The following is a 27412-nucleotide window of genomic DNA, read 5'->3' on the forward strand; positions in this document are numbered from 1 at the left end:
AAAACTGTGTGTGACTGTCCATAAGCTAAATAGTTAGGACGGTTCAAGTGCAGAAGATGAATTCTGCCATAAAGTATTAATCTAATTTCAGAGTGAGGTTATGTGACTTTGGCTGAACACAGTGATGGATGCTGGATGGTAAATGCTAAAATGTAGTGTGACTGTAGCACACGTAGAGATGTCAGGAGTCAGCAAACTGGCTGAAAAATGTCATTTGGCAATATCTATCTAAAGTTTGCTAACATTGACAAGCTAACACACTGGTCATACCCGACCAAGTAGGGCTGCAGTAGCAAAACCCTTGAGTGTATTCAACTGAGCAAGGGTGTGTTTTATGAACTATTTATGAATTTAAAAAAATTCATTTATAAAAGGGAAGAAATGTGTTATTTCGTCTTTCAGAGGTTACAGTCTCGTTTTAAACTAAGCGATGGGATGTTTTGGACTCGTAACTGACTCCTAACGCTGGCATGTTCACTACACATTATTTGACACTCCCTCAAATAGGGAGAGCTTCGTGCCCACCCAGACTTCTGAAATGCCCATGAACGATACGTGTGGACCCGCCAGGAGGCGCGTTTTAGTTCACCTGAAGCAGTTTTTATGCAGGCGAAGTGAAATACGGAGGAGCGAGACGTCTCTTTTCACCATATCCGTCCCGCTGACGTCACGGCGGTCCATTTATCCGCCCAGGCTGCTGACTGGCTTCCTGCACTCCGTCGCTTGTAACAGTGCACGCTGCTGCTCCGCCACACAACAGCCTACCAAGTTAAAGAGCCGGCGAAACATCGACATTTCGGGTACGTACACATTGCAAATTACGTCCACGAGCCGTCTGTTCTCTGAACGCTTGAATTGTGACGCTTGTTTTTTTTTTTTTTTTTTTTTTTTTGTTACCGATTTTCAAAGCGCTAACTGGTGGTGTGACAGGCTGCTCAACGTGTGACATCGTGTAGGAGGAGATGCGCCAAGAGGAGGGAGGGGTGGCTTAACAACCGAAGTGTTAGTCGAAGATTTACGCAGATATAGGGACCAAGTTAGACTTTGTAGGCATTTACCGTGTACTCGCATTTCCCCTCACTACCACAGAGGCATAAAAGAGTCAGTCACCACTGCCTCCTTGAAGCTCTTGTGTTAAACAAAAACCTTAATTCTCAATGGTTCTCTTTTTTTTTTTTTCTTCCCACCCTACCACTGGCAGTTCGTTTGAGTAACGTTACTTAAATGAGGAAGGTTGACGGCTTTAGCAGCATAGGAGGCACTTTTTAATTTAAGGCGAGGGTTAGCTGAACGGCCTCACTTTTAATTTGCTGCCAGGCTTTGCAGTAATCACATTAAAGGCTGTCAAAGCCAAACAGTCGGTGTAGTTTTAAGCGTCGCCCACTGTGCAAATGGACGGTGAGTGGTTACTGGTAATGATGTGAGGCAGCTGTGTGTAATGAGAATCACGGGATCCGTTGCCTTCGTTTTTTGCCTGTTGGTTCTAGTCTGGTTTCAGTGTGGGTTGTGACTGCTGTGCTATGTTGTCTCGAAACACAACCTGCTTTGCTCAAATGCATCAGATTATCACGGTTAAGATGTGCGATGTCTCTTATTGCAGTAATGTGCTGTGTGTGTGTGGGGGTGATGTAGGGAAATGGTGCCCTCATCAGGAGATACTAAGTTAAGAGTAAAGTGTGAATGTTTGTCATTTATTTATCAGAGCTATTTCTGATGTATTATGGACTTAAAATAGACCTTTTTTGGAGGCAGGTTGTGTTTCTGATTTACACAGAACTGTTAAAATATCAGTGTGTAAATATGGAGGACCGGAACTGCCCAAAAAAATAAATGACTCAATAAATAAATTTAATATGCTATTAAATGCACCAAAAATATTTATAAATTCTGTATTTATTTATTTACACTTAAAGTAATGCCCCTATTTACTTTCCCATTTAATTGTTTATTTTATTTATTAATGTATTTATTCATTCATTTTTGAATGTATTTATTTATTTTCCCTTAGCATTTCCCCCCCCATTTATTTCCCCAAACTTAATTATTTGTGTTTGTTTTTTGTTTTTTTTTGTTTTTTTTTTTACATTTCTTTATGCATTTCTGTTTCATTATGGAAATGCTCGGTGTCATGGGGTCAACTTTTTTAAAGTATTTCTGATTTTCACCCAACCGATATCAGAGTGCATAGATCGACTATACACGAATCCGACCCAGACTCTGATCTGGATCATATTTTTATGGAGAAAATATTTTCCTTTTTTTTTTTTTCTCTGATGTCCTCAGGCTGCTCTGCCTCAACTCTGTGATTTATGGATGAACAGATAGCTTCACTTGTTGCTAACTGCTGCTGTCTCATTTTCTGCCACAAGTGGACAGTTCCGGTCTTCCTTTTATACAAATGCTTCACAAACACACATCCAGATGTTTTCCACGAAGATTAGAAAGATATTTGAGTCTGCATGCACACTTTCTAAAACGACCGGCTACTATTCGTGGTCTCAAGACATTCCTCATGTCTTGTCTAACTTGTGGGTGATTTTGACCTGTAATACGAGTCTGTACAAGCCACATGCAAAGATGGTGCATTGTGACATCACCATGAGCAGGAAGTTGGTATTTCTTACTGGAATAAGCAGGTTGTTGCCGACAGATGTTCCTTGATCTCATTGTTGCTGGAACATTCGTCCATCACCATGGTCTGACATTGATGCCTTTGAGTCAACAACACATTTCATCTGCTGGGTGAATCTTTCCTGTAGATGTTGGCTGGCTTGGCACAAAGGATGACCTAAAGTAGAAGAGATGAAAACTAGATCTTGTATGTTTTTGTTCAATATAGATTTAAGTGAATGTGTTTGTCACAGAGTCTTGAAACCTTTTTTAAAACTGTTAAGATTTTTTTCTTTACTTGGCAGTGGGTTTTCACATTAGTCAGATTGCTCCTCTGAGGCTGTTTGTCAAACCTTAAAGCTTCATGTTTAACTGTTTAACCCCAGCCACAGGTGCCCAATTTAAGCATTCTAATGCATCTAATCAATTATTCAGAGTGTAGATGTGGCAGCGGGGATCAACTTGCTGTCTGTCTGGCTGTAAACTAGAGTAGCTCTTCCACAGACGCTTGATCAAAGGCCACAGCAGGTCTGTCAAGATTTTAGTCTTGGCTGATCAGCTTGAAAGGACATCCATATAGAAGAGTGTCAGGTTGTCTGTTCAGGGAATATCTGCAGAGGCAAAGCTGCTTTTACCTGTTGTCTTTTGTCCCACTTCTGCATTGTTTGCTTTGACATGCACACAAAAGCTGTGACTTAAACAGGACACCAGCTTGGTGTATCAAGATTACTTTTTTCAGAACTTCTTCAGGACAAGATCCAAAAGTTTCCCTCTTTCCTTGGTTCATGACACATCTTGTTTTGATTTCTCAAATACGGACACATCTGATTTGTAGAGAAGGCAGCGGGAGGAAACATGAGCCTCGGTATAGTCCTGCCAATGAATGCAGCATTACCTCAATGTCCTGCAGTAATTCTTGATCCCAGCCAGGGTCCAAAATTAGCACCCATCACTCGCCAAATGCGAGTACACGTTGGTGAATAAAATAAATGAGGTCAGCCGCCATTGGCGGGTTGCTGAAATAGGCCTACTTCACTACAAACTCTCATCACTACAACACATAAGTTGATTGACCGTGTTTTGTTTTGCATCAACTCTGCACACTGGCGGCAGTATGCAACATATGACAGTCAATAATTGTATCGTAATTCTTCAGTTGACCCTAGCTGTCAACCGTCTCGCTACGGTTACGCTTACTTTATCTAACTAGCTACTGGTAATCAGAGTATCAGAGGAGGATTTCACGCTAACCGCAAAGAGTCTGCACGTATGTGGCGGCACATTGCCAGAGTAGATCAACCTAAAAGGAAGAGTGTCGTGAAAGTACAGTTTAAAAATTTACAGAAAAGTGGTGCTTCACAGATAAGGGTGAGGAGAGATTGGCATTTTTTTTTTTCTTTTTTTTTTTTTTTTTTTTTTTTAATGACAGCAACGCCAATACAATGAACTGCAGCATTTGCTGCTGGTACTTGATTGTGGTCGGTTCTCATTTGTATAAAAATAGAATTGATTAAAGCTGGAGTGCAGAACTTGTCTCCCCCTTCTGGCAGTGAGAGTAATTACACAAACACTCTTGGCGCGTGTTTATGATGTATGTCTACAGTGAGCTTGCCCCAGGCTCGTGTTCAGAAACAGTTACAGGAAAAATTGCCCCAAGACAATAATCCATTATTTAGGCAGAGGAAATGTAATAGCTACAGAGCCTACTCCAAATATTTTACCAACCTGTCCAAGAGCAGTAACACGACGTGTGTCTGCCCTCAGTCCCTTCTCTCAGCGCTCTCCAACAAGGAAAAGCTCCATGTTTGTCCTTGCGGTCGATCACTTTCATTTTTTGACTGTAGTCCTTCCTCTGAACGCCGAGTTTCTTTTCTGAAGCTTTTCTTGGACGCTTCTTAGATTTTACTCCTAGTTGCTGTAGCCTACTCCGTCACGACGGTTGCTCCAGAGCCATGCACAGAGTTTTGTCAACTCTTGGCATGACTGCATACAATGTTGTCAAAGCATATTAACACAAACTATACAATCATAATAAATAAAATAAATAATGCTCAATAATAAATAGCAATGGTGGGTCATGGAGCTCTCTACATGGCTCTGGGTTGCTCCCCGCTTCCCTCTGGCAAATCAAAACCAAACCAATCATTGCTGGTGTGCCAGCGGGGGAATGTTGCCACAGACACCAGATTTAAAAACTCTGTATACTGCAAAATACAGAGATTTACCTGGTGGTGATAAGCTTTGAATGTAACGGACGTTCATTTATGTGTAAAAGTCCCGCACTCTAGCTTTTAAAGACCAGCAGTTTTATGGCCGGTTGAAAAATATTTTGGCAGGTAAAGTTTTTCAGTTCACCAGCCAAGTTAATTTTAGACCCTGATCCCAGCCAAAGATGTTGTCACCCTTGAGCTGTATTGGGGTCTGGATCTGCAGCCATGTTGTCGCTGTAGACTAGTTTCTGGCATTTGAGAACCTTCTGTTGTAAAGAATTTTAGATATTTTGTTGCGTGTACCTGTCATACATAGACACACAAAGATGGATGTAATAAGATATATAAAATACTACAAAGTTTGTAGATCAAACTGCATACAAGTCCTAGACAGAAGGCACATTATTTGGTGTGTACTCATTGTTCCTATTATCATTGTGAAATGAAGCACATATGCACCAATGCTTATTTCTACAACTAAACAAATGAATGTTGACATACACCTGATTAGTCTAATTTGTTAGTCTCATTCTGTCTAAGGCATTATTGGCATAATCTGTGTAAAACACCGTAACTGAGCAGCACAATTCAATCACTCGCATGATTTGAATTGTGGCCTAACATTCAACCTGCGTTGTTGACATGAAACAAGAATACAGGAACCTGGACACCCCCTTTATTTATTTATTTATTTATTTATTTATTTATTTATTTATTTTAGAAAAATCTATTAGTTCATTTGAATTGACCTGTCTTATTTTTCTCTTTTGCTCTGTACAAAACTTGATTTACTAAAATAATCGATAGCTGCAGCCCTAGTTGACAACACCTTATTTTCCCTTGTGAGTACTGTCCACATTCACAAGCTGCCTTCGGTCGGTGTGCAGCTTGGCTGTAGTCACAGCCGGGGTCTGACTGGCATACAGCTGGAGCTGGCTACTCGGCATAGGATGTGATGCAGCAAACAGTACATCTGCAGCATTGGCCGGGGTCTGAGCACGTGTCCACAGAGCGTAGCGCATTGATGTTGATTAACAAAAAAAAAACACAACAACTTTATTTATACAGCACTTTTCAAAATGAAGTTACATAGTGCTTTACATGGTTGAACCAGGATTAAAACATTTTAGGAGGCAATGAAGCAAATAAAATCAATTAAAATAATACAGAAATAAAATACCCAACAATAACATAAATAGCCCTATTCTGTTAATGTCCTCTTTCACTCAGTATTGATGATTTCAGTGTTATATTTTTGATATGCTGCTATGTAGGAACAAAAGCTCTGCATGAAGACAGAATTCACAGGCTATTAGCTTTATTTTTTTTATTTTATTTTTTTGCTTTCAACGTTCTGTCGGCCAAGCTTTTCACACAAGCTGTTCAGAAATGGGTACTGAGAAATGTCTTCCCTTTTTTTTTTTTTTTTCTTTTTTTTTCAAGCTACTTGTTCTCAAAGTCACAAGAATAGCAGCTGTAATGTAATCTTAACCCCTGAACAACCTCCAGTTTCTGATTAGAAGCCTAGTTAACACTGCACATGCAGTAATGTGCCGTGCTCCCTAATCTGACTGTATGCAAAGCTGAATAACTGGTTTAACTATAACGACGTGAGCAGTGATGCTGCTCAAGCAAGTATATTAACAGAACCACCATTTAGCATTGGTTAGCGCTGTGACGTCTGAGGCAGTTTATTGGATTATTATCAAAATAAACACCAAAAATGGTTTTAGTGTTATCTACCTTTTTTAAATCCTGACAGTGTAACCTAGATAATGACTGTAATTGTAAAAGTATTTGGATTGCACAGAGCTTCTTTTTAGAAATTCTTCTGTTGACACCAACTATCTCACAAGAGCAGTCTGTCAGGCAGAGAAATGAGTCAAGAGTTGCCTGAACAGAACCAAATGATTTATGATCCCAAAGAATAATTTCAGTCCTGAGTGTTGCTTCAGCAGACTGTTCTGTTGTTCACCTCCTCACAGACGTTAGATATTCTGTTCCATTTCAAATCTATGAAAAATATTGTTTTGCATGTTGTCATTCAGAAGATAACAGGACTATGAATAGATAATTACCCTTTATTTTATTGGCCAACTTGCGGTAGGTTTTATCACTTCAAATTACTGCAGTTTGTTCTTACAAGCCAGAATGCGTTTATCTAATGATTTGTGCTGTTTTTGGGCAGAGTAACATGTTTCAGATCACTGTAACGGCAGTGTTAAAAGATTAAGCAGTATTAAGGTGTGGCAGTATACTTGTGGTAATAAGTTTGAATAGCAAATTTGGGTTTCACATTGTTTGGACAAGTGTTGGGATACGTTTCGGTCAAACAATAGCTGAAAATCACCTGAGTTAATGATTTGGATGAGTTATCTCCTGAATGGCCTGTTATCAGCCCTGCAGTGTCATTCTGCTTAAACCAATATAATCTGACTGATAAGGCCACACACAGTAGTGCATAGAGTCAACACATTACAGTGGGATGTACTTTGTGTCTAGTGTAATGTTTGCCACAGACTTGGGACTAGAAAGAAGTGAATTGATGAGTGAATCAACAGAAAATTAATCTGCAACAATTGTGATAATCAGTTTTTAAGCAAAAAGACCAAATATTCATTGGTGTCAGCCTCAAATGTGACTTTATGAATTTGAATCACATCACCTTTTTGGCTATAGAAAATTATATTAGGCATTTTTCACTATTTATTTACTTTTTTAAATTATGAATAAAATAAAAATTATTAGTTGCAGCTGTTCATGGGACAAATGTATCTTTTCCAGTCTGTATACTTGGTGCAAATGGTTAGTCTTCTATGTTAAAGGACAAGACTGGTCTCTCTATATATTTAGTTTATAGTAAACTTTAGGGAGCTTTATATTTACTGTTAAAGCCCCTGAAATTTTGGTTACAAATTGTATTTCTCTAACATTAAATGATCAAGACTTAATAAGCAGCAAAGTAAAAAAATAAATAATGCCTATGCATGTTTTTTCTAAGATAATATGCCTGCGTCAGGACTGTGTGGATGTGGTTTGATCAGATTTGATTGACAGTAGCCTGGCAATGTAAGCAAACAACTGATTCAAATATTTCTAAATCCTGATTGGTGCATGACATCACTTTTCTCCAACTGAACCCCGCCCCGTCAAACAAGTGAGAAGCGCGCAGACAGAAATCGGTCATTAAAAAATTAGTTAAGAACTGTGCAAACTGAGGCAGAAACATTTTGTGATCATGGAGGGCTACATCACAGTTAAAAATACCTCGCTTCACATAAGGCAGGTCTGACAACTTTTTAGAAATACTCTGCACAAGACTTATTTCCAAGCTACAATCTTGACTTCCTTTTATAGTGGGTCTTTATTTCACTCAAGTTCATTTTAGATTTGCATCTTAAGTCTACGTGGAAAACTCCTCTTGGAGCAAGTTCATGCATGAAGCTTGTCTCTCAATTGTAATCCTTCCTTTTTACTTTTTTATGTGAAATGTTATTTCGGTCCTGTCTGTGCAGGTGGAGCGGTGCTGAGCTCAATGAACAGGACTGCCGACATCATGGTGAACATCCCAGAATTCTATGCAGGGAAAAATGTGCTGATCACTGGAGCAACAGGCTTCATGGGCAAGGTACAGTTGTAGTTGAATAGGCAAGTAGCCAGTAGGACATGACTCAACAATGTAAGCTACAGAGCGAGATGAGAGGGAACCTGTTAGGATTCTTTTCACTCCAACATCACTGTGAGATGCAGGCAAATGAATGACAAACTGAACTTCTTGCTGCTTTTTAATTATTAGAGTTCACATGTTTGCTATGTCAAGGGTTTGATCAGTGCAGTTTCATATTACACACAGGAAGTATATACACAGTAGATTTCACGCAGGTCTGTTGATGAACTCATTTTTGGACCATACAGTGAAGCAAGAAGAATGAAGATTGTCCATATTCTTATTACTACTCTTATTGTAAACTGAATTGTGGGTATAATGCTGTGAACTTATGGCATGAGTAAAAACATAATTTCTCAGTCTAACAGCACATACATGAATACTTTTTTTTTTTTTTTTTTTTGAGAACAATTGATAAATATGGCCATATGGCTGTCCTTTTACTGCCTTCTACCAAACACAGCAGCCATAGTTTGTTTGATTTTCATGTATTTTGAGTTTGTCGTTCAGATGTTATGCAGGAAAAAGCATTCTCGATACAACACATTAGTTTACTTATCTCCACTTCTGCAATGGACAAAAGGAGGAGGTTCCAGTTGTAAGTGGTGTGCAGTGCCTAGCATAGACTAAACAGTCCAGAGGAAAAGATGATTTTTTTTTTTTTTTTTTACCTACCTCCTTACTTGCTCATGATTAAAGGTGCTGCTGGAGAAGCTGCTGAGGTCCTGCCCAGGAGTCAAAGCTGTCTATGTGATGGTCCGGTCAAAAGCTGGTCAGAGCCCTCAGGCCCGCATCGCTGACATGATCAACAGCAAGGTGAGAAGTGGGCTAAGAGAGGAGTCGGCACAATCTGATGTGTGTTTGGCGGGGATAAAGGAGGAGGTGAGGGAGAAACCTGTTGCACCAACTATGTGAGCTGGGTTATTTTGAGCATCGTTCGGGAGTTATGCTAAAACTTATGATAAAACAGGTTGGACCACACGAGCTGGTTGTAAGATAGCGTTAAGATGCCACTTAAAACTTATACCGCCCCCCCCGAACCGACGTATGTCATGCCTTATCCTAAAGGTCAAAATTTTACTTCACTGTGACTGTCAAACTGCTCCAGTCAGCCTGAAATATCACACAAACCAGGAGCTATCCAGAAGAGTTGATGGACCACACTATGATACACCAGTTGTCCTTGCTTGGTTCATTTCATGTAACCAGCTTCGACGTCTCTCTGGCCTGCAGTCTATATGCTAAAAAACGCCAAGAATCTTGCTTTTGTTTTGTGTTAATTTGTTTGAGAGAGAGAGACACAGCGGTGGTTGTGCGACCTCAAGAGTGAATGAGGAGAGAGAGCAGCGGGAGCAAAAAGCCTGCGAATCAAATAAATAAAACGTTATTTTCTGATTGTTTCACAGTGGTTGCGTTCTAAAGCACAAATAAACACTAGAAACTTTTACTCTGAACGGAGTCAGACTCTGCATTTCTAAAACTGTAGCGTTGGCTGGAGCCACTCAGCCGACCAATGACCTGTAGCTAAAAACGGAAATTACGTAGTGATATTGAAGAAAACGATGAAAAACCATGCGTCGGTCTAAAATATCAATGCATTTTCTGTGATGACGTCGACTGCTGGCGGCAGCTATACTCACATTAGTGGAAAAACATCAAACCACAACAGAAGTGATTTAAATGAATGTTGAATTATTGAGGTAATGGTAGAGAGACAAAACGTGTTGTTCACATGTGAAAGAAATCACTTTACGTTTTTTTTTTTTTTTTTTTTTTTAATAAAACAGTGTCTTATGTCAGTCTCAGGAGGATGCACTGGATGAAACGTCACTTTATAGGACAATGCTTTGATTAGTCGGCTTAGTTAAATTATAGTGCAAGTAGAGTTTAAAAACAAACTAGTTACAACGTAGTGGTTAGTATGACTTTACATTTGAAACTTCGACAATCGAGCTTTCGTTCAGCTGATGCAACAGGCTTCTGAATTAAAGGGACTGTAGGTTGGCAATGCTTACATCAGTTTCTAGATAAGATGAGGTATCAGGAAGGAGGAATACAGAGCTGGGCTCTGTTGCAGGAGTAGATGAAAAGTAGGACATTGTGCCATCAACCATGCACCACTGACACTACAAACAGTAAGCAAGGGAATAGAAACATTTCTTTTGAAAAGATGTTCAACTACACACTGAATAACTGTTCAATGATTTATACTTTACAATTTATAACTGTAGTTTACTACGTACAGTAACTTAGGCATCATTTTGACTTTTTCCCCACTCAGTTGTTTGAAAGATTGCAAGACGAGCAACCAGGCTTTGCAGAGAAGATCATAGCAGTGAAGAGCGACCTCACACAGCCAGATCTGGACCTGAGTAAAGAGGATCAGAGCATCTTGGCTGAAAACATTAACATCGTTTTCCACTGTGCTGCCACCATCCGATTTAATGAGCCACTCAAGTGAGTAGTCGGTTTGTTTTGCTCCTTTTTATTGGTCTTAATTTCTTGATGAATTTCTTAGCAATATGTACAGTACATTCTTTTCCTGCCTATTTCTCTCTAATGGCACTTTGTAAGTTGACTATGTTTAGCAATGTGTTTCTTCCTGATTTTTGTACAGTTAATAGTTTATGGTCTGTTTACTCACACAAATGACTGATTATCAGGCAGGAGAATGTGTAAAATTAAGGGTGTTTGCTGGACTTGACAATGAAAGCATGCTGGTGTTGAGATTGTGCCCACTGTTTGCAGTGCATACCTGACACAACTGAATAAATCACCTTTTCTGCAGGAAAGTGCCAAAGTACTGTTAATTTAACTCTACTTACAACAAGATTACTTACAACTTAATTACAAGATTGCGTTTGGAGTAAGAAAATTCATTTTGAAAGGAATTTGTATAGTCACTGATCTTTTGGTGCCGTTAGATTTGATGCCACACCTTTCATCTGGTCATTTTGTGTTCCTGTGGTACGATACAAGTTGCTGTACACAAAATGGTTCTTAAAGGAATACTTGAACATTTTTGTATTTTTTTTTTTTTTTTTTAATATTTGCTCTCCTTTCGAAAGCGAAATGAGAGAATCAATCATGTCTGTGCTTCATATGGAGCCAGAGTCAGGATGTGATTAGCCTAGCTTAGCATAAAGACTAAAAGCAGTGGGAAAAGGCTAGCTTGGCTCTGTGCAAAGAGGAAAAATATGCCTACCAACACCTCTGAAGCTCACTAATTAACATGTTGTATCTCACTCGTTTAACCCCACACGAACAGAAATAACCATAAATAAAACTTTTGTGAGGAGTTGCATGCAGGAACTATTTCTTGACGAGTGTTCAGCTAGTCCTTCTGTGCAGCATCGCCACCTATTTTGCCTTCACTCAGATGCCAAAACATTCAGTCATTTTACATTTGTAAGTGGGGACTAAAGACAGTGACACAACCAAAATATCCTGCACACTGTTGATCAGTTGTACTCAGGTCAGTTAATTTCATCCACAGAATATATGTCAAACTTTAGTCTGTTCCTTTTCCCCCTCTCAGAGATGCAATGCAGCTGAATGTCCTGGCCACCCAGAAGATACTGGCATTGGCCCACAGGATGAAGCACCTGGAGATCTTCATTCATATCTCCACAGCCTACGCCAACTGTGACAGAGAGCTCATTGAGGAAATCGTTTACCCTCCCCCCATAGACTACCGCAGACTCATCGATTCTCTGGAGTAAGTTGATCTGGGCTGTTTCCAATGAACAGCTACTGCACAGTCAACAAACTTGTAATGATGGTTGATTTGGATGGCCTTGTTATGTATACAGCTTTGGGGATGGTCTTTTTCTGTCATTAGTATGCAGTAGCATGTGATTATGGTTGAGGGTTTTTAAAAGGATTCTTAATTTCTTTGGATTGCTAGAGGCATAAAAAGTAAGTAGGAAGGTATTAAGATTAATGTCAGTGATGCACTGAGCATGCCAGCTCAGCTTAGCCATGACCTGTAGAGTGACTGGCTGCTTAGTAGCACTAATGTTGTAGAGGCTGGCAGTCTCAGATGCTGAGCTAGATTAGTAAAGCGTTAGAAGCCTGCAGTGAGTAGAGATTAGTGGGATGATTCTGAGGGATTGTATGTATAGTAGCGTCAAGCTTTTGAGGGAATGTGGATGGATGTGTGCAGAGAGAATTTAAACAAAATGTACCTCCCCCTTTTTTTTTTTTTTTGAGGGAGATCCAGACCTAGCTGAAGGCAGAGTTGCTTGGTCCTGAGTGAAGCTAGTACCTCATGGAATGAACTGTAATAACATTGGTGATCCCCTGACATGTAGGCCATCATCGGGTTATAATTTTAATCATTGCAATCATTGGTTTGTCTAATTACGTGCAAAACTGACATTCCCATCAATCTCATCTATACTTTGTGTTTGCTTATTAGCAAATGTTAACATGCTAAAGTATGATTGTGAACATGGTAAACATTATACCTGCTTAACATCCACATGTTACCGTTGTCATTGTGAGCATGTAACCTGCTGATGTTAGCATTTAGCTCAAAGCACAGCTGTGTCTTACGTACAGCCTCCCAGAGCAGCTAGGGTGACAGTAGACACTTAGTCTTTATTTCACAGGATTGAAGAAACATTTGCATTGCTCTGTGTTGGCGCTGTAGCTGGTTAAGTAAATGTAGCAAATACAAGACTAATCTTCTCATTGGTTATCTTGTTTGGTCCAGCTGGATGGATGACGATCTGGTGTCTGCTCTGACTCCCAAGCTGATCGGGGAGCGTCCCAACACCTACACCTTCACCAAAGCCTTGGCTGAGTATATGGTGCAGCAGGAGGCCGGAGATCTCAACGTAGCCATCATCAGACCATCCATAGTAGGAGCAAGCTGGAAAGAGCCCTTCCCAGTGAGCGATTCAGGCTATTAGTGTTGCATTGCTTTTTCAAGATGGTGGTGTACTTTCTTAGAACAGTCATGTTAAAAAGCCAAGTGGCATATACATTCTAGGGCTGCTACCTTTTTTTCAATGTGTAGGGTAAGAAGCTGGTCATCAAAATGGAGGAAGTCATTGTTTCAAGAGATCAGTAAACATTAAAAAATAAAATTTTGCCGTAACAGTTAGCATACAAGTGGTCATGTTTTCTGGTGTGTGTTGAATACCACCTATGCCACTGATATTTATTTTTTGTGTGTGTAACTGGAGAAAGTCCATCTATCAGCACACATCTGTCCTGGCTATTCCTCAGGACACAACCTAGATTTCAATCGCACCCCTTCTGTCTCTGAAAGCACTCAGTCTCTGTTGCTGCCAACACAGAGGCGTTCGGAGCACAGGCTAAAGTATATTGAAATTGCTTATTTGTGACTAATTTTTCATAGTTTGTTCAGTCATTTTTATCAAGATAAACTCTTTTTCATATTGGTCAATGAATCAGCTAATCGTTTCTGTACTAATTTTATGCTGCTTTCTTCTGACTGCTCTTTCAGGGTTGGATTGATAACTACAATGGACCTAGTGGAATATTCATTGCAGTAAGTACTAAGAGAAAGTGTTTAGGCGGTCTATATACAGTAACATCCACAAAATTTTAGATTATACAGCTTCTTATCAAACATTTTACTGTCATTTACCTCTGTCACTGTCCTTTTTAGCTGTAGTGAGTTTAACAGCATCCCTTCTTATCTGCTGCTGGCATTATGTGGCAGTGCAGTAAAGGTTGTAAAACAAGAATATAAACAAACAATATTTCTGAATATGTCTTGCCCTGTTCTACATAGAAATGGATGGGAAGCGAAGTTTGGTCTGACTGTGCCAGTAGTCCAAGTTGGGATTAAATAAATAATGTATAGGTAATGTCATGTTGTAGTTGGTACCGGCACGTCTTGGATCTTAATGTGAAGGCTATGAAACTTGTATGAAGTTGCATTAATGGTCTTTCTTTCACTTTCTCTAGGCTGGTAAGGGGATCCTGCGTACGATGAGAGCGTCTAATGATGCTGTGGCTGACCTGGTGCCTGTGGACGTAGTCATCAACGCCACACTGGCTGCTGCTTGGTACTCTGGATCACAGACACTCAACAGGTTTGAGAGACACAAATACTTGATCATATGTTTTCTCACCAATTTTTTGGGGTCCATGTTGATTTGTACTTTTTAAAAGTACAATTCACTTGGTTTACTCTGATATCTTCTCTCCTTATTACAGGCCTAGAAACATCCTGGTTTACAACTGCACAACTGGTGGGATCAACCCGTTTCACTGGGGGGAAGTCGGTATGATGTCTCTTATCTTACCTAAACACAGCCTCTGTAAAGGCCCCTGACAATGGAACCTTATGTTTAAACGTTGCCTCTGACATACCCTGATTGTAATCTGATCCACTGCCTGCCACATCCAAACTAAGAGCTTTTGTTCACCTTATGGATCCCGTTTGTAGCCAGATCATTATGGAGTTTTCTTAGCGTGAATCCCAAGACACACAGGTGATTTTACATACAGTAGATGATTGATATTCACTCCTAAACTTAAAAATCTAGTAATATAGACCTACTGGTTTGTTTTCAGCTTGATGGTTTGGACTAAAACTTAGGGCTCTTACTGTAAGTGCAATGATTTTGCGAACACAGCAGTTGAATTTAGAAGAACTGGTGCGGCCATTAATCATAATGTTATATATTGCACACAGGGAATGAAATTGAGTCACAGTAGGCTTAATATCATTTATTTAAACCACTAATTGCTTCCAATCTGTGAAATGATTACAGGAAGAATGAAAGTTAGAAATTTCATGTTGGATTCGGATAAAACACATTCTGTTAGAGAAGTAAATCGATAATGGATGCCTAAACGGTCAAATTTTTTTTTAGTTGTACTGCGATGCTGCTTTCCTCTGCCATCCTTAAAACTTGTTGTGCAGCTCTCTATACATTGTTAGCTTCAGTGGTTGGACAGAATAATGGGAACACCTTACAATCAACCTTACAAGCCCAGTTTTCATGGATTTGTAGATGTTCGAATTTCCATTTTTCAGATCACTTTAATGGGGAACTTTTTTTTACATATGCAGTATTACTCCCTGAGACCTGTAAACAGTAAAAGTCTTTTGTGGCTCCAGAGGGAGCCATGTGAAATCTGAAATTGTCTCAAGTGATGTCTCTTGAGTCTGTGTCGATTGGGGCTGAACACTAAAGAAAACCAGACCTCTGTAGCCTGCTGCTCATCTCTGCTTGAGGCTAGCAGTTTTAGGCTACATTAGCTGCTAATAGCATAACACACCCGAATCTCCAACCAGACTGTCGGTGGTCTAGTTGCTTTGTTTTTTTTATTTCATGCATTCTTCTTTGTCAAAACCTGCCGTCTATATTCCCCACAAACTCTATCTATCTCTCTATCTCTCTATCTCTCTATCTCTCTATCTCTCTATCTCTATCTCTCTATCTCTCTCTCTCTCTATTGTAAGTGACTGTTAGAGGAGTGCAATGTTAAATCGGTGGAGTACTCTTAGGGATTTCTCATCCATGCTGGCTTAAAAGCATTCTTGACCATGGCTACAGCAGTTGACAAAACGTCAGAAAAATGCTAACTTGAACGTCTACAATTCTGCGACAACTGGGCTAACCTCATCTGCTGAACAAGGATCCTGAGGTGCTATATATGTTGGTGAAATTGTTTTGCCTACTAATTACTGCCTCTGTGAAGCTCAAATATTTGTGTGAACATGAGAAGTTTGCTTTAACTCAATAGGCATTTTAAACTGCAGTTTTGTGTTGGCTGTGCATCATATTGTACATTTGTTTATTTATCTTTTGTAAGGTACACAATGATACTGTTGCCTTTTGATAAATTTGGACACTCTATACTACTATACTAGCATTTGGGTTTGCTGCAGTAAATCAAGGTACAGTTTCAGATAGGGTAATATAATTATTGTTGGAAAGATTTATTTTGCCAGCAGGACCAAAGCTTTCAAGGCATGGAAAAATGTATTTAACAGCTGATTGATGACTTGTGTTGAACAACCTTCTGTTTCTTAGAGTACCATGTAATATCCACATTCAAGAGGAACCCCCTTGAGCAGGCCTTCCGTCGGCCCAATGTTAATCTCACATCCAATCACCTAATCAATCAGTACTGGATCGCCGTGAGCCACAAGGCTCCGGCCTTCCTCTATGATCTGTACCTCAGGCTGATTGGACGAGAGCCCAGGTAACCTCCTCGCCGACTCGGATGTGCCGCACCTCTTGCTGTTTTTAACACCAAAACTCCCCCTCACGCACACACACATCTCTGCTGCTTTAGTCCTGTCACTTTTCTTTTAGTGTAGTAGCCTAATGTTGTAGCTGCGATGCTAATGTGTTACATGATGCTTGTGTGCAGTTTTGTTGGGAGTTGAAGAATGTATAACCCAGCTGCTCTCCTGCACGTACAGGGGATTACTGATGGGTTCTGCACTCTTTACATCTTGCTACTTGCAATGTTAGTATTCTCAGTTGGGTTCCCAAAATGTCAGCACTAAGGTCATCTCAGTCCAGCTGATAAATGGACTAAGGTGGACTTCAGTCTGAATATGCCTTTGGGAACCCAACCCAGGTGTTGGCCCTTTTGGAAAAACCTCTGCTAGCAGCCAAATTCTCACAACAGTGAGTTAAATGAATCGGATGTGCTGCCCTTCAGATGTCACAGTGCTAATGACAGGCTAGCAGAGGTCAAGACATTACACAGGGCCTGCATCTTGCTAAGTATTACAAGGAGGAAACGCACATTCTTCATCTCGTCCTCTCTGTGTCCTCCTTGTCCTGTCATGTGTATCTCTCTCCTACAGAGTACTGTATAAACATGACCTTCAAGACCAATCCCTTAGAGCAGGCCTTCAGAAGGCCCAATGTCAATCTGCGCTCCAACCCCTTTACTAATCAGTATTGGACCACTGTCAGCCACACGCTGCCAGCACTGCTCTATGACGGCTATCTCAGGCTGACAGGCCGCAAGCCCCGGTAAGGTTGCAACTGCCCCCCCGCACTTCCCCCCCTGCCAGTCAGCCCACACCTTTCCCACAAACCCACCCTCCCTTACTGTGTTTGTTTTGGGTTTTTTTTTTTTTTTTGTGACTGGTTATGTGGGATGGTGGGGACAAGGAAAGGTGCGGGGCAAAAGGAAACAAACGTTTGCCGTGTCTTTACTTGACCTCATGGCATCAACTGGACTTTGATAAAAGCCAAATTGTGTTATCATGACACTAACAGAGCATGTTTTCACCTTTTGCGCTGTTTTTTTTTTTTTTTTTTTTTTTTTGTTTTTTTATTGGGAATGTGTTTTTTAAAACAACTTTTTATTCAAAGAAGACTTGCCTTTTGTGAATGAGCCATGCTGTGAACATGACATCCATTATTATCATCCCCCCCTTCTCACCAAATCATGGAAAATCTTGAGGCACTATGGGATGACTTAATCTTTTAAAAAAAAAAAAAAAAAAAGTTGTGTCCAGTTGGAGACAGGTCATGTCTCACTGAATACAACCCCCATGCATGTTAGTTGATTGATATCCACATGTGTTCTCTTTACTACAAGCCACAAGTATTTCAGACATTAGATGTTGTGCAGTGCCAAGCATTCCTCCACAATACAACATTTTTATTGGCTGAGTTTCACACAGTGTCTGGCTGTCTGAAATTAATTTGGCTTAGTAGCTAACTCACATTCTAGGGGTGTGATTTGATCCTAGTTGGGCATATCACCAACTGTAAGTAACGGTTATATCTGCCTCCATGTGCTGATCAACATGCATGTTTGTCACATCCTCTGAATCATTCGCCTTCACAGGAGGAATCTGAGTCATCTCAATCTGCCTCGGTTATTGCAAATGTTTAAAATGACAGCATTTCATAAAAAATATGACAGGCCTATCATTGAACTAAGGCCTTTTTTTTTTTTTTTTTTTTTTTTTTTTTTATTCATATCAAATTGAAATTCAATTGCAATGCAATTCAAATAGTAAAATGTTTACTTTGAGAACTATTTAAGTTTAAAATTCCCTGAATAACAATGTGCAGTTTGAAGACTCAGAGACCCTCTTTTAATCCTCATGATAAATACTGCTGTTTTTACATTCTCACCTTAATTAACCACAGTACTTTAATTGGTATATAATGATCATCTCTGAAATTGTGATCCTGTAAATCTGAACACAGAAATGAAGTATATTAACTGGATTCACTTGTGTTAACAGGAGGACAATATTGTATACACAGGAAGTCTGTCTCTGGGACTGCTTTACAGCAAAGCAGATTTTATTCATTTTGTGAGTTTTAATTATTTTGGGTAAAAAATTGAATCCATCTGACGTAAATTTGATTCATGGGCCCATTTGACAGTGCATTGTCTGTCCTCCTGGCCTGCACACAGATTAAATCCAGTTAGATCCCAGGGGAGGAATCACAGACCTGACTACTTACAGTGCTATGACAAAGTTTGTACACCCCTCTTGACTATTTGGAAGATTTGAAAAGTGAATCATTACATAATTTAAAATTTTCTGAACCAGATCTGTAGAACATTCTTGGTGTACAATAATGTTCACTTTTATATTAATGAAATTTTAAAAAGTAAAGGGTATGAACTCCCAGATCTCAGCTGCTTTTTCATATCTCTTGCAACAGAAATTGCATGTTGCTGTTGCTGTCCAATGAAAACCATGTATCTCTCATTTTGGTGATTTTTTTATTTTTTTTTTTAATTTTTCAGAAACTGAAGGATTATTGGTATACTCTAGCATTTTAGAAAATACATATATTCCCTTTCCACCAAGAATTAGATAAGATCAATGCCATTCGTGTCTGTACAGTAAATATGAAGCTACAGCCAGCAGCTGGTTATCTCCACTTAGACTGGGAGTGGAGTAAAACTGCTAGCCTGGCTCTGTCCAAAGGAAACAAAATCCGCCTACAGTGCCAACACCTCTAAAGCTCTCTAATGAACACGTTATATAATTTGTTTAATCCATACAAAAACCTAAGTTTAAAAAAAGTCACTGCTGCTACCAAAGAAATAGTCTGGCACATAACCCCCTCCCCAAACGGCAAGGTTTTTTTTGTGTTTTTTTTTTTGTTTTTTTTTTGTTTTTTTTTCTTTGTCACAAAGTTGAACTGTTGACATTTTGGTAATGTGTGCTTTTCACAGGACAGTGATTCAAGTTGTAGGCACAAGTGTAGAGGTCAATAGATGTACAAACGCATAGCAGTGTACAACTCAAATTATCACCTGCATATACAACTCGTGTTGTATAAAACTTTTGCTACAAAAGCACATTTGTGTTACTCTAACTTTGGTGTTGTTTGTAGTTAAAGTTTCCTTTAACTTCTGCCTCTGCTCTCCCCTCCAACACCTGTATCCTGAACCCTGTCCCACTCTTAATTCATTATTCCTCCTCTCTGTCCTCACCCACAACATTTTTTCCCACTTATTTCCTCCCATATTCCCTGCCCACCCCTCTCTCTCTCTAAATCCAATTTATCTTCATCCAACCACCTCTCTATGCTTCTTACCTTGCCACACTCCTCTTTCTGCTACTCTTCTGCATCATCCCTCTTCTGTGTTTTGCCAATCAACCTCTCTCTGGCCCTACACTACCATCACCTTTTCATCCATTCCAATGTTGTGCTTTCTTCATCGTCCTCCACCTTATTGCTTCTTCCATCTTGCCTTCACCGCTCATTTATCATAGGATGATGAAGACCATCACTCGCCTCCACAAAGCCATGATGGTCCTGGAGTATTTCACCAGTCACTCTTGGGTGTGGAACACTGACAACGTAGCCATGCTAATAGCTCAGATGAATGCCGAGGATAAGAAGGTAGGGAGGACGATCTTGTCATATGGAGAAATATATATACTGTATAAATCTACTTCACATCATTCTGACTTTGTCCGTCTGTGGCCCATGTCCACCCTAACCACACACACGACAGACCTTTACACACTGTGGAGATGGCAGACAGATTTACCACTCAGTGCGTTAATGTCTGATAGTAGGCTGGCTACAATAGAATGAGTCATTCATTCACTGGTGACGTCTATATGTAGTGAACAGAGACTTTGTTCAGGATAACTGGAGGAATCTGCATTTCTGAAGGGCATGTTGGTGGACTGAAAGACTTTTATATGTCCTGTTTACACATTAGATCTATTGTTCTGTAATATGAGACACTGACATTTTGTCTTTGTTTTGATGGAAGCATATCTGATGACAAAATATTCTAATTATGTATATTATACTAGTAAGTCTAAAATACATTTTTTTTTTTTTTTTTCATTTTGAAAATATCTCCAAAAGTGAGGCAATTGCCATAAGCCCCCGTGTTAAAATGCCCAACTTCACAGCAGAATTAACATGTTTACAGCCTGGTACAAAAATGTTTTTGGTCTCTATAGCTAATGTTCCCTGTTCATGACAACTGTGAGTGAGGTGAATTTTTATTTAACGCCTTTATATAAAATTTAAAGGTCCAGTGTGTAGAATTTAGTGGCATCTAGCAGTTTGCAACCATTTGAATACCGCTCACTTCACCCTCCCCTTCCAAATGTTTTTTTTTTTTTATTGATTTGTACTATTGTATTTACTATCACAGAGGAAAGTAACAGTAAGTTCTTTTTTTTTTTTTTTGTTAAACTAAAATAGATACAATATTTTTACCTCCATACATATTTGTGTCACAATGCTCAAACATTTAGCAATCCAATGTATGTTGTGTTGGCTGATTTTAACATTTTGTAGTTATCAGATACATCTCAGATAATAACTGTCATTGTTGAACTACACTTCTTAATCACTGAAAAGTTGACATTTAAAAGTTGTTGAAGTTTGCTGACAATGTTTCCTGTGTTTTTATTTTTTTAAATTTCTGTAGGTGTTTAATTTTGATGTGCGTCAGTTGCACTGGGCGGAGTACATGGAAAGTTACTGTATGGGCACCAAAAAATACGTCCTCAATGAAGAGCTGTCAGGCCTGCCTGCTGCACGCAAACACCTCAACAAGTAAGAATATGTAATCAAATCTGCAATTTAGCCAACATATACAGACAGGAAGACATCCACTGTGTGTGTGTGATGAGCTCTTAGACAGCTGCCATTCTCTGTAGAGTAGGCGGCTTTTATTTGATCTATGGCACAATACAGTAGATAAATCTCTAGCACTTAAATATCCTTTTGATTTTCAAGTACTTTAGTTCATCCTTCCATTAGCCACTGATGTCTCTTATATTTGTCAGGAATATGAGGGGTGTGTTTGTGTGTGTATATATATATATATATATATATATATATATATATATATATATATATATATATATATATATATATATATATATATATATATATATATATATATATATATATATATATATATATATGTATATATATATATATATATATATATATATATATATATATATATATATATATATATATATATATATATATATATATATTTTTTTCAGTCAAATTGTTCTTCAGATTGTTCTTCAGATTATTCCGAGTGGATATTACACAGTGGCAGTAATCCTCTCAGCTTTAACAAAGCTCATGTGAATAATTTAGCAAGCAGACATTTTCAAGGAATTAAAAGGAGAGGGTATGAATTAAAATGGCGCGTCTGTTGTTTTGTGTTGAGTCCTCCTTTTGAAGTCTATGATTTGTCTCAATTGTGTCTTTTCCCCAGGCTGAGGAACATCCGCTATACCTTCAACACCATCCTGGTGGTGCTCATCTGGCGCGTCTTCATCGCCCGATCCCAGATGGCCAGAAACATCTGGTACTTTGTGGTGAGCCTCTGCTTCAAATTCCTCTCTTACTTCAGAGCTTCCTCCACCATGAGATAATGAGCCTGGGGCGCAGAGGGGCGAAGAAATAAGGAAACACTGGCTGTGGATGATGAGAGGTGCCTGATCTCAAAACCCTTAAAATGGTACCATGCTGTCTGTCTCTGACCCCCGTGTTTGCCCTGACACTCTAGGATTAAATGGAACCATTAAACCCATGATCAGAGCTACTGGACGAACCTGGAGTCCACAGCGGTCTAAATGTTGCATATCTCAGATCTATCTAACCCGATCTCTAGCATTTCATAAAACACAGAGGGCATGGATTTATCGCCCTCATTTTCTGCATTTCCAGTCAATTCAGTCCTCCTCTGGTGCCAGCTTTACTCTGCAGTCTTTAAGCTCCAGGGCACCCAAACCTGCTCCATCTCATCTTTCTGCTCGCCTGGCTGCCTGCCTGCAAAACAAAGCTATGCATGGGATAATGCTCTGCTGCAAATATCTTCAGCTGGTTTTGAGTCAGTCCAGGCTTCCTCTTCTGTTAATGTAATCTTTCACTGAAGAATAACTAACTACTCCAACCATGTAGATTATATTTCTCTGCTGTCACCTGAAAAGAGAAATCCTTTTTTTTTTTTTTTTTTTTTTTTTCCCTTCCTTGATTGTGTGTGGTTCTTGTCAGTTTTAAGGCATATTGAAATGCTAAATAAACCTGTTTTCAAAAATGTATAATAAGCTGGATTTTCTAGGGTTTTCATCTGACAGAAGCTTTTGCTAGACAAAGCATAAACTACACTCAGCTTCTGGGGCACTGGTGTCGGTTTTGCACATTTGGTTGGAGGCAATTGAAGGATGATTCTGTACTGACTCAGTGAAGGCTTAAACTCTGTCTTGCCCTCCTAACCCCATCCGCAAGACCAAAGCCATTTTAACCAATGTTTGACAGTTGCCCTGACAGCTTGGTGTAGAGAGAAAGTTGATATTGCAGGGGTAGGGAGTGTTATTTGAAAATTCATGCCCCACCCAAGAGTTGTCATTGTCTTTCACTCCTCCTGCTTGGCAAAGACACACTCAACAACAGTGCACTCCTGCTGTATGTCCCCAGTGGACCGCAGTGGCTAGTTCCCTAGTTCTGACCAAGCACAATGTAGATTGTAATATGATGGCTTTATCCAGTGCCTACAAACTGATTATTATTGCATCAGCAGATCTTGCAAATCAAGCTTCTACAGGTTCCTTTTTTTTTTTTTTTTTTTTTTCATGTTTGAAAGTAATTAGTGACGGTCTTGAAGCTATTTTTGCCAAAATACCTCTTAGCTTACAGACTCGTAGCTCAGTAGAGGATGAGACAGGTGGAGTTGAGAGGAGAAATATTGGCAAATTTTGCTTCTTTTTCTCCAATACACTTTACGTCTAAACTCTTTCAGTACTGTTTAACATATTGAGTCATGGATATATACACTGTAGGTGATGACTCGTATCCATTGGTCTTTGTTAGCACACTACTTTTCAGGTAGCTCTAATTGTAGCTCACCATCTTTTGTGAGAGGTTTTGTTTCGTGACTAATCAAGTGTGTGATAAAGTAACTTTTTATGGGTTGTTGTTTCTGTCATGTTACTTTTTCATTTACTATCTTTCTTGCTTCTGTAAATACAGACATGCAGAATTTGTCATGTGCTCATGCTGTTTATAACCTGCTGTTAAGCTCTTGGACCATTCTGTTGCCTTCATCATTCTGTCTTGCTACACAAGAAATTTGCCTTTTCAGACAAGAAATGTTGGCTTGTTACAGAATTGGCAACATGAGCTGACTGCATGTTTTTTCCAACAAATTTCTCTGGGTTTTTATAGGAGTTAACCCTCATTGCCATATTAAGTCGTCAATTTACATACCTGAGGTTTACCTGTGCACTTTGTCGTATTTGTCTTGTCTGTTACCTATTTCTCGAGCACACTGCAATGTTTGAAGAAGCAGGGTGTGACAGTGTGCTTATCTTTCGATGTGCTTGCATGTCTTCTCAGAGTGTCTTAGGCCATAGCAACTTCAAACACCTACATGTACGTCATGTGAATGTCCTGGATTCATTAAGGGTCTTTTTCACTCTCTCTCAGCATGAGCCATTTTACATCATGTGACTTGGTTGAAAGATACACCCTTTTGGAAAGACGTGTGCAAGTGTGAATTGTGCCTGAACTTTTTTCAATGTTCTAACAATGTGAAAAGAGAGCAATCAGATCTATGTTTTCTAATTATTTTGTGTACAGCTCTATTTAGGTAGACTTCAAAATAAAATGAAACAGATGTATTTTTATGCTAATGACATTGCGTGGCTATTTTACTGACAAAGCTAAATGAAGCAACGTCAGCTGCTGTAAATACTTCAAAAGGTAAATATGTAAACACAAGTGCAGTATGTTCATAGCTGAATTTAAGTTGCTTGTCATTTGTCTTCACTGTATTTGTATGTGTACCTTTTTTTTTTTCTTTTTTTTTCTCTCTGAATGTAATAGAATAACAGCCTGACTTCATTTGTATAGCCAGAATCTTCCTGACTCCTGAAACAAGAAATTAACAATACTGTAATTGCCTGTAATTTTAATATTAAGCAGGTGTTTGTTCTTTGGAGTGCCGTGTGATACATTTTTGTTGTTGTAACTCCATTTCCTTGTGACGGTGCGATGATTAGGTCAGTTTTGTGATGGTGAATGGCTGTCATGCTCCTGTTTAAGGTGGGGTGGGGGGGTAAGGACATGTCTCATTCTTCAAACGTGTTGTGATTTGAGAAGTGAGGGCGATGAACGGGTCTTTAATGTTCTTTTACTTCTTGGTATCAGGGACTACAATGGTTTATTCATCAAACAGGGCATTATACACAAGCAACATTAGCATTAACTCTGCTCCGAACAAATCCTAAATAGTCACATTGATCCATTATTCAAATCACTGAAAGCCCCTGAAAACATGGTTTTGTTTTAAATTTGTTTGACTAAATACGTTAAAGGAATAGTTCAACATTTTGGGAAATACACTTAATTGCTTTCTTGCAGAGAGCTAGATGAGAAGATTGATGCAACTCCTGCATCTGTCTGTTAAATATGAAGCTATAGCCAGCAGCTGCTTAGTATAAAGACTGGAAGCAGGATGAAACTGCTAGCCTGGTTCTGTCCAAAGGTAACAAATCTGCCTACCAGCACCTCTAAAGCTCACTAATTAGTTTCTCAACTGATTGCCTTGCAACCTCACGGTGACAAGAAGACCCCCTCCCCCCCCAATAACACCGCAAAGTGTTATGTGTAAATACAGAAATATCTTGTGAAATAACCAAAACTGTTCCACCTTTGGCAGAAAATGTTGTGGCCATGTAAAACCCTGTCTCACAGTAAAAGCTGGCTGACTGAGAAAATAGTTTTACTGGGCCTTTTTAAGGAAACTTCATTTTGAATAATGGATCACAGCTTTTGGAACTCTCATTTGGATTTGTATTAGAAATTATGCATATAGAGAGATATTAAGATATTACGTATCTTCTTTCGTTCCATCAGGATTTTGTAGGACTAAATGCTCTTTTCTTATGGTTTATTTAAAAACTGTTTTCATGAAGTTGAAATGTTACCAGTCTCCTTCGTGTTTCAGATTCGATCTTCGGTGTATTGATCTTTTGCATCAAAGTGGGAGTATTGGGGTTTTGGGTTTTTTACTTTTCTGGCTTTTTGTTTTCATGACTCAAAGATTATGTTTGCTTTTTTTTTTTTTTTTTTTTTTTTTTTTTTTTTTTACATAGTCAACACACCATGGGTCCATATGCTTAGGCTGTACTAGAATGCAAATAATTTTTTCTTCTGAAGTTGTGATTGCATTCAGACTGGTTATAGTGTCCATGTTCACTTTTAAATATGTTGTTCATGTGGTGACAATTGTTTCATCGCTCTCACTTTTATGCAGTGTGGTTTCAGAAGGAGAAAAAGGAGTTCTTGCCACAGTCATTGTCAATGTGAAACTCCAAAAACAAATCAATGGGTGCCTTTTGTTTGCAAACCAAAAAGAAGGAATAAACTATTTAATCCTCTTCCTGATTAAGACGTTTTTGATTTCTCTGAAATGAAGAGTCGTCACTATCCGAGACTCAACCAGGGAGTGACAGCATGATTGACAGTAAAACAAATGAACCATTAGTCTCAATCTGTCCAGCTGACCTGTTTCTGGTGGTGCATAAAAGATCTGTCCTCCACCTCATGCACTGTATCTGTAAGCCAGACTAAAGTGGAAGCTATTGAACAGCTCCATTAAGATTTAATGCTGCCATTCAGGATTATACTCTACTCTTCTTCTGAATGGAAGGATTGGCCTCTTCTCATTTTGCATGGCTCAGTTTTTATTTTCTAGAAACAACTGGAGGGGCAGTGTTTCTGGTAATGCCCCAAGGAAGATTATCAGTGCCTTGCCATGGTAACCTTTTATCTTCTGCACATATTTGGTGTCAAGTCTAAAACCCTGAAACTTTTATTTGTGGGTGGTGTAATCTATTTAAAAAGTCCTTATCAGATATAAAAGATCTGTTGTTGTCTGGCTGTGTGAACCCATACAGGGACAGGTAACATGATTACTGGTTCACATAAATGCTGTTGTGTCTGATCTGTTGCTCTCACTTGATTCTCGTTGCCAAGCAAGCTGGAGCTTATGTCTGGATATTGTTTCACACTGAAGAGGTTCTGTTTCTTACTGTAATTGAAGAGTTGGAGCCATCATCCCTCATTTTAGAGAACTTGAGTTTCCTACTTCGTCATCATCCAAAACTGATCATTGTAGATTATGGTGTATGGTGGGTTAAAACTAAATTTTTTAAGAAGAATCAGGAAAATTAGATTTGTTCTGTATAAAGAAGTTAAAGCTCACTTAACTAAAGCATAAAATGTATAAAAAGCGGATTACAAAACCAGTTTAGAAGTAACAAGCAAAAGTATGCAGTATATTTACACTGAAGATTCATTAATACAAAGGTAGTAGAAACAGTATCAACATTTATTCAATACGCTATTTCATAATGACATGGGAATATATAAATGGTAAATACACAGCGACTATACTGTACAGTGCAAAGCTGCCTCATACTTATATGGAA

General features: G+C 39.0%; 1 protein-coding gene across 2 annotated transcripts; it reads left to right on the forward strand.

The window, feature by feature from the left end:
• The first annotated feature begins 585 nt into the window (after nt 1-585).
• far1 (fatty acyl CoA reductase 1) lies at nt 586-26359 on the forward strand. Of its 2 annotated transcripts, none has more exons than XM_044194855.1 (13): nt 586-800; nt 8336-8448; nt 9187-9303; nt 10769-10944; nt 12026-12205; nt 13205-13382; nt 13964-14008; nt 14431-14558; nt 14683-14750; nt 17300-17471; nt 20198-20327; nt 21382-21509; nt 22192-26359. In XM_044194855.1, the coding sequence occupies exons 2-13, from the start codon at nt 8356-8358 to the stop codon at nt 22349-22351; spliced, it is 1575 nt and encodes a 524-aa protein (XP_044050790.1). In that variant the 5' UTR covers nt 586-800; nt 8336-8355; the 3' UTR covers nt 22352-26359. The 2 variants fall into 2 exon arrangements, with proteins under 2 accessions (XP_044050790.1, XP_044050789.1); XM_044194854.1 differs by lacking the exon at nt 17300-17471 and adding an exon at nt 16512-16683 and having other exon boundaries at nt 603-800.
• Nucleotides 26360-27412: the final 1053 nt, after the last annotated feature.

This window comes from Siniperca chuatsi, linkage group LG4 (assembly GCF_020085105.1).
Source record: "Siniperca chuatsi isolate FFG_IHB_CAS linkage group LG4, ASM2008510v1, whole genome shotgun sequence".
Classification (NCBI taxonomy): domain Eukaryota; kingdom Metazoa; phylum Chordata; class Actinopteri; order Centrarchiformes; family Sinipercidae; genus Siniperca; species Siniperca chuatsi.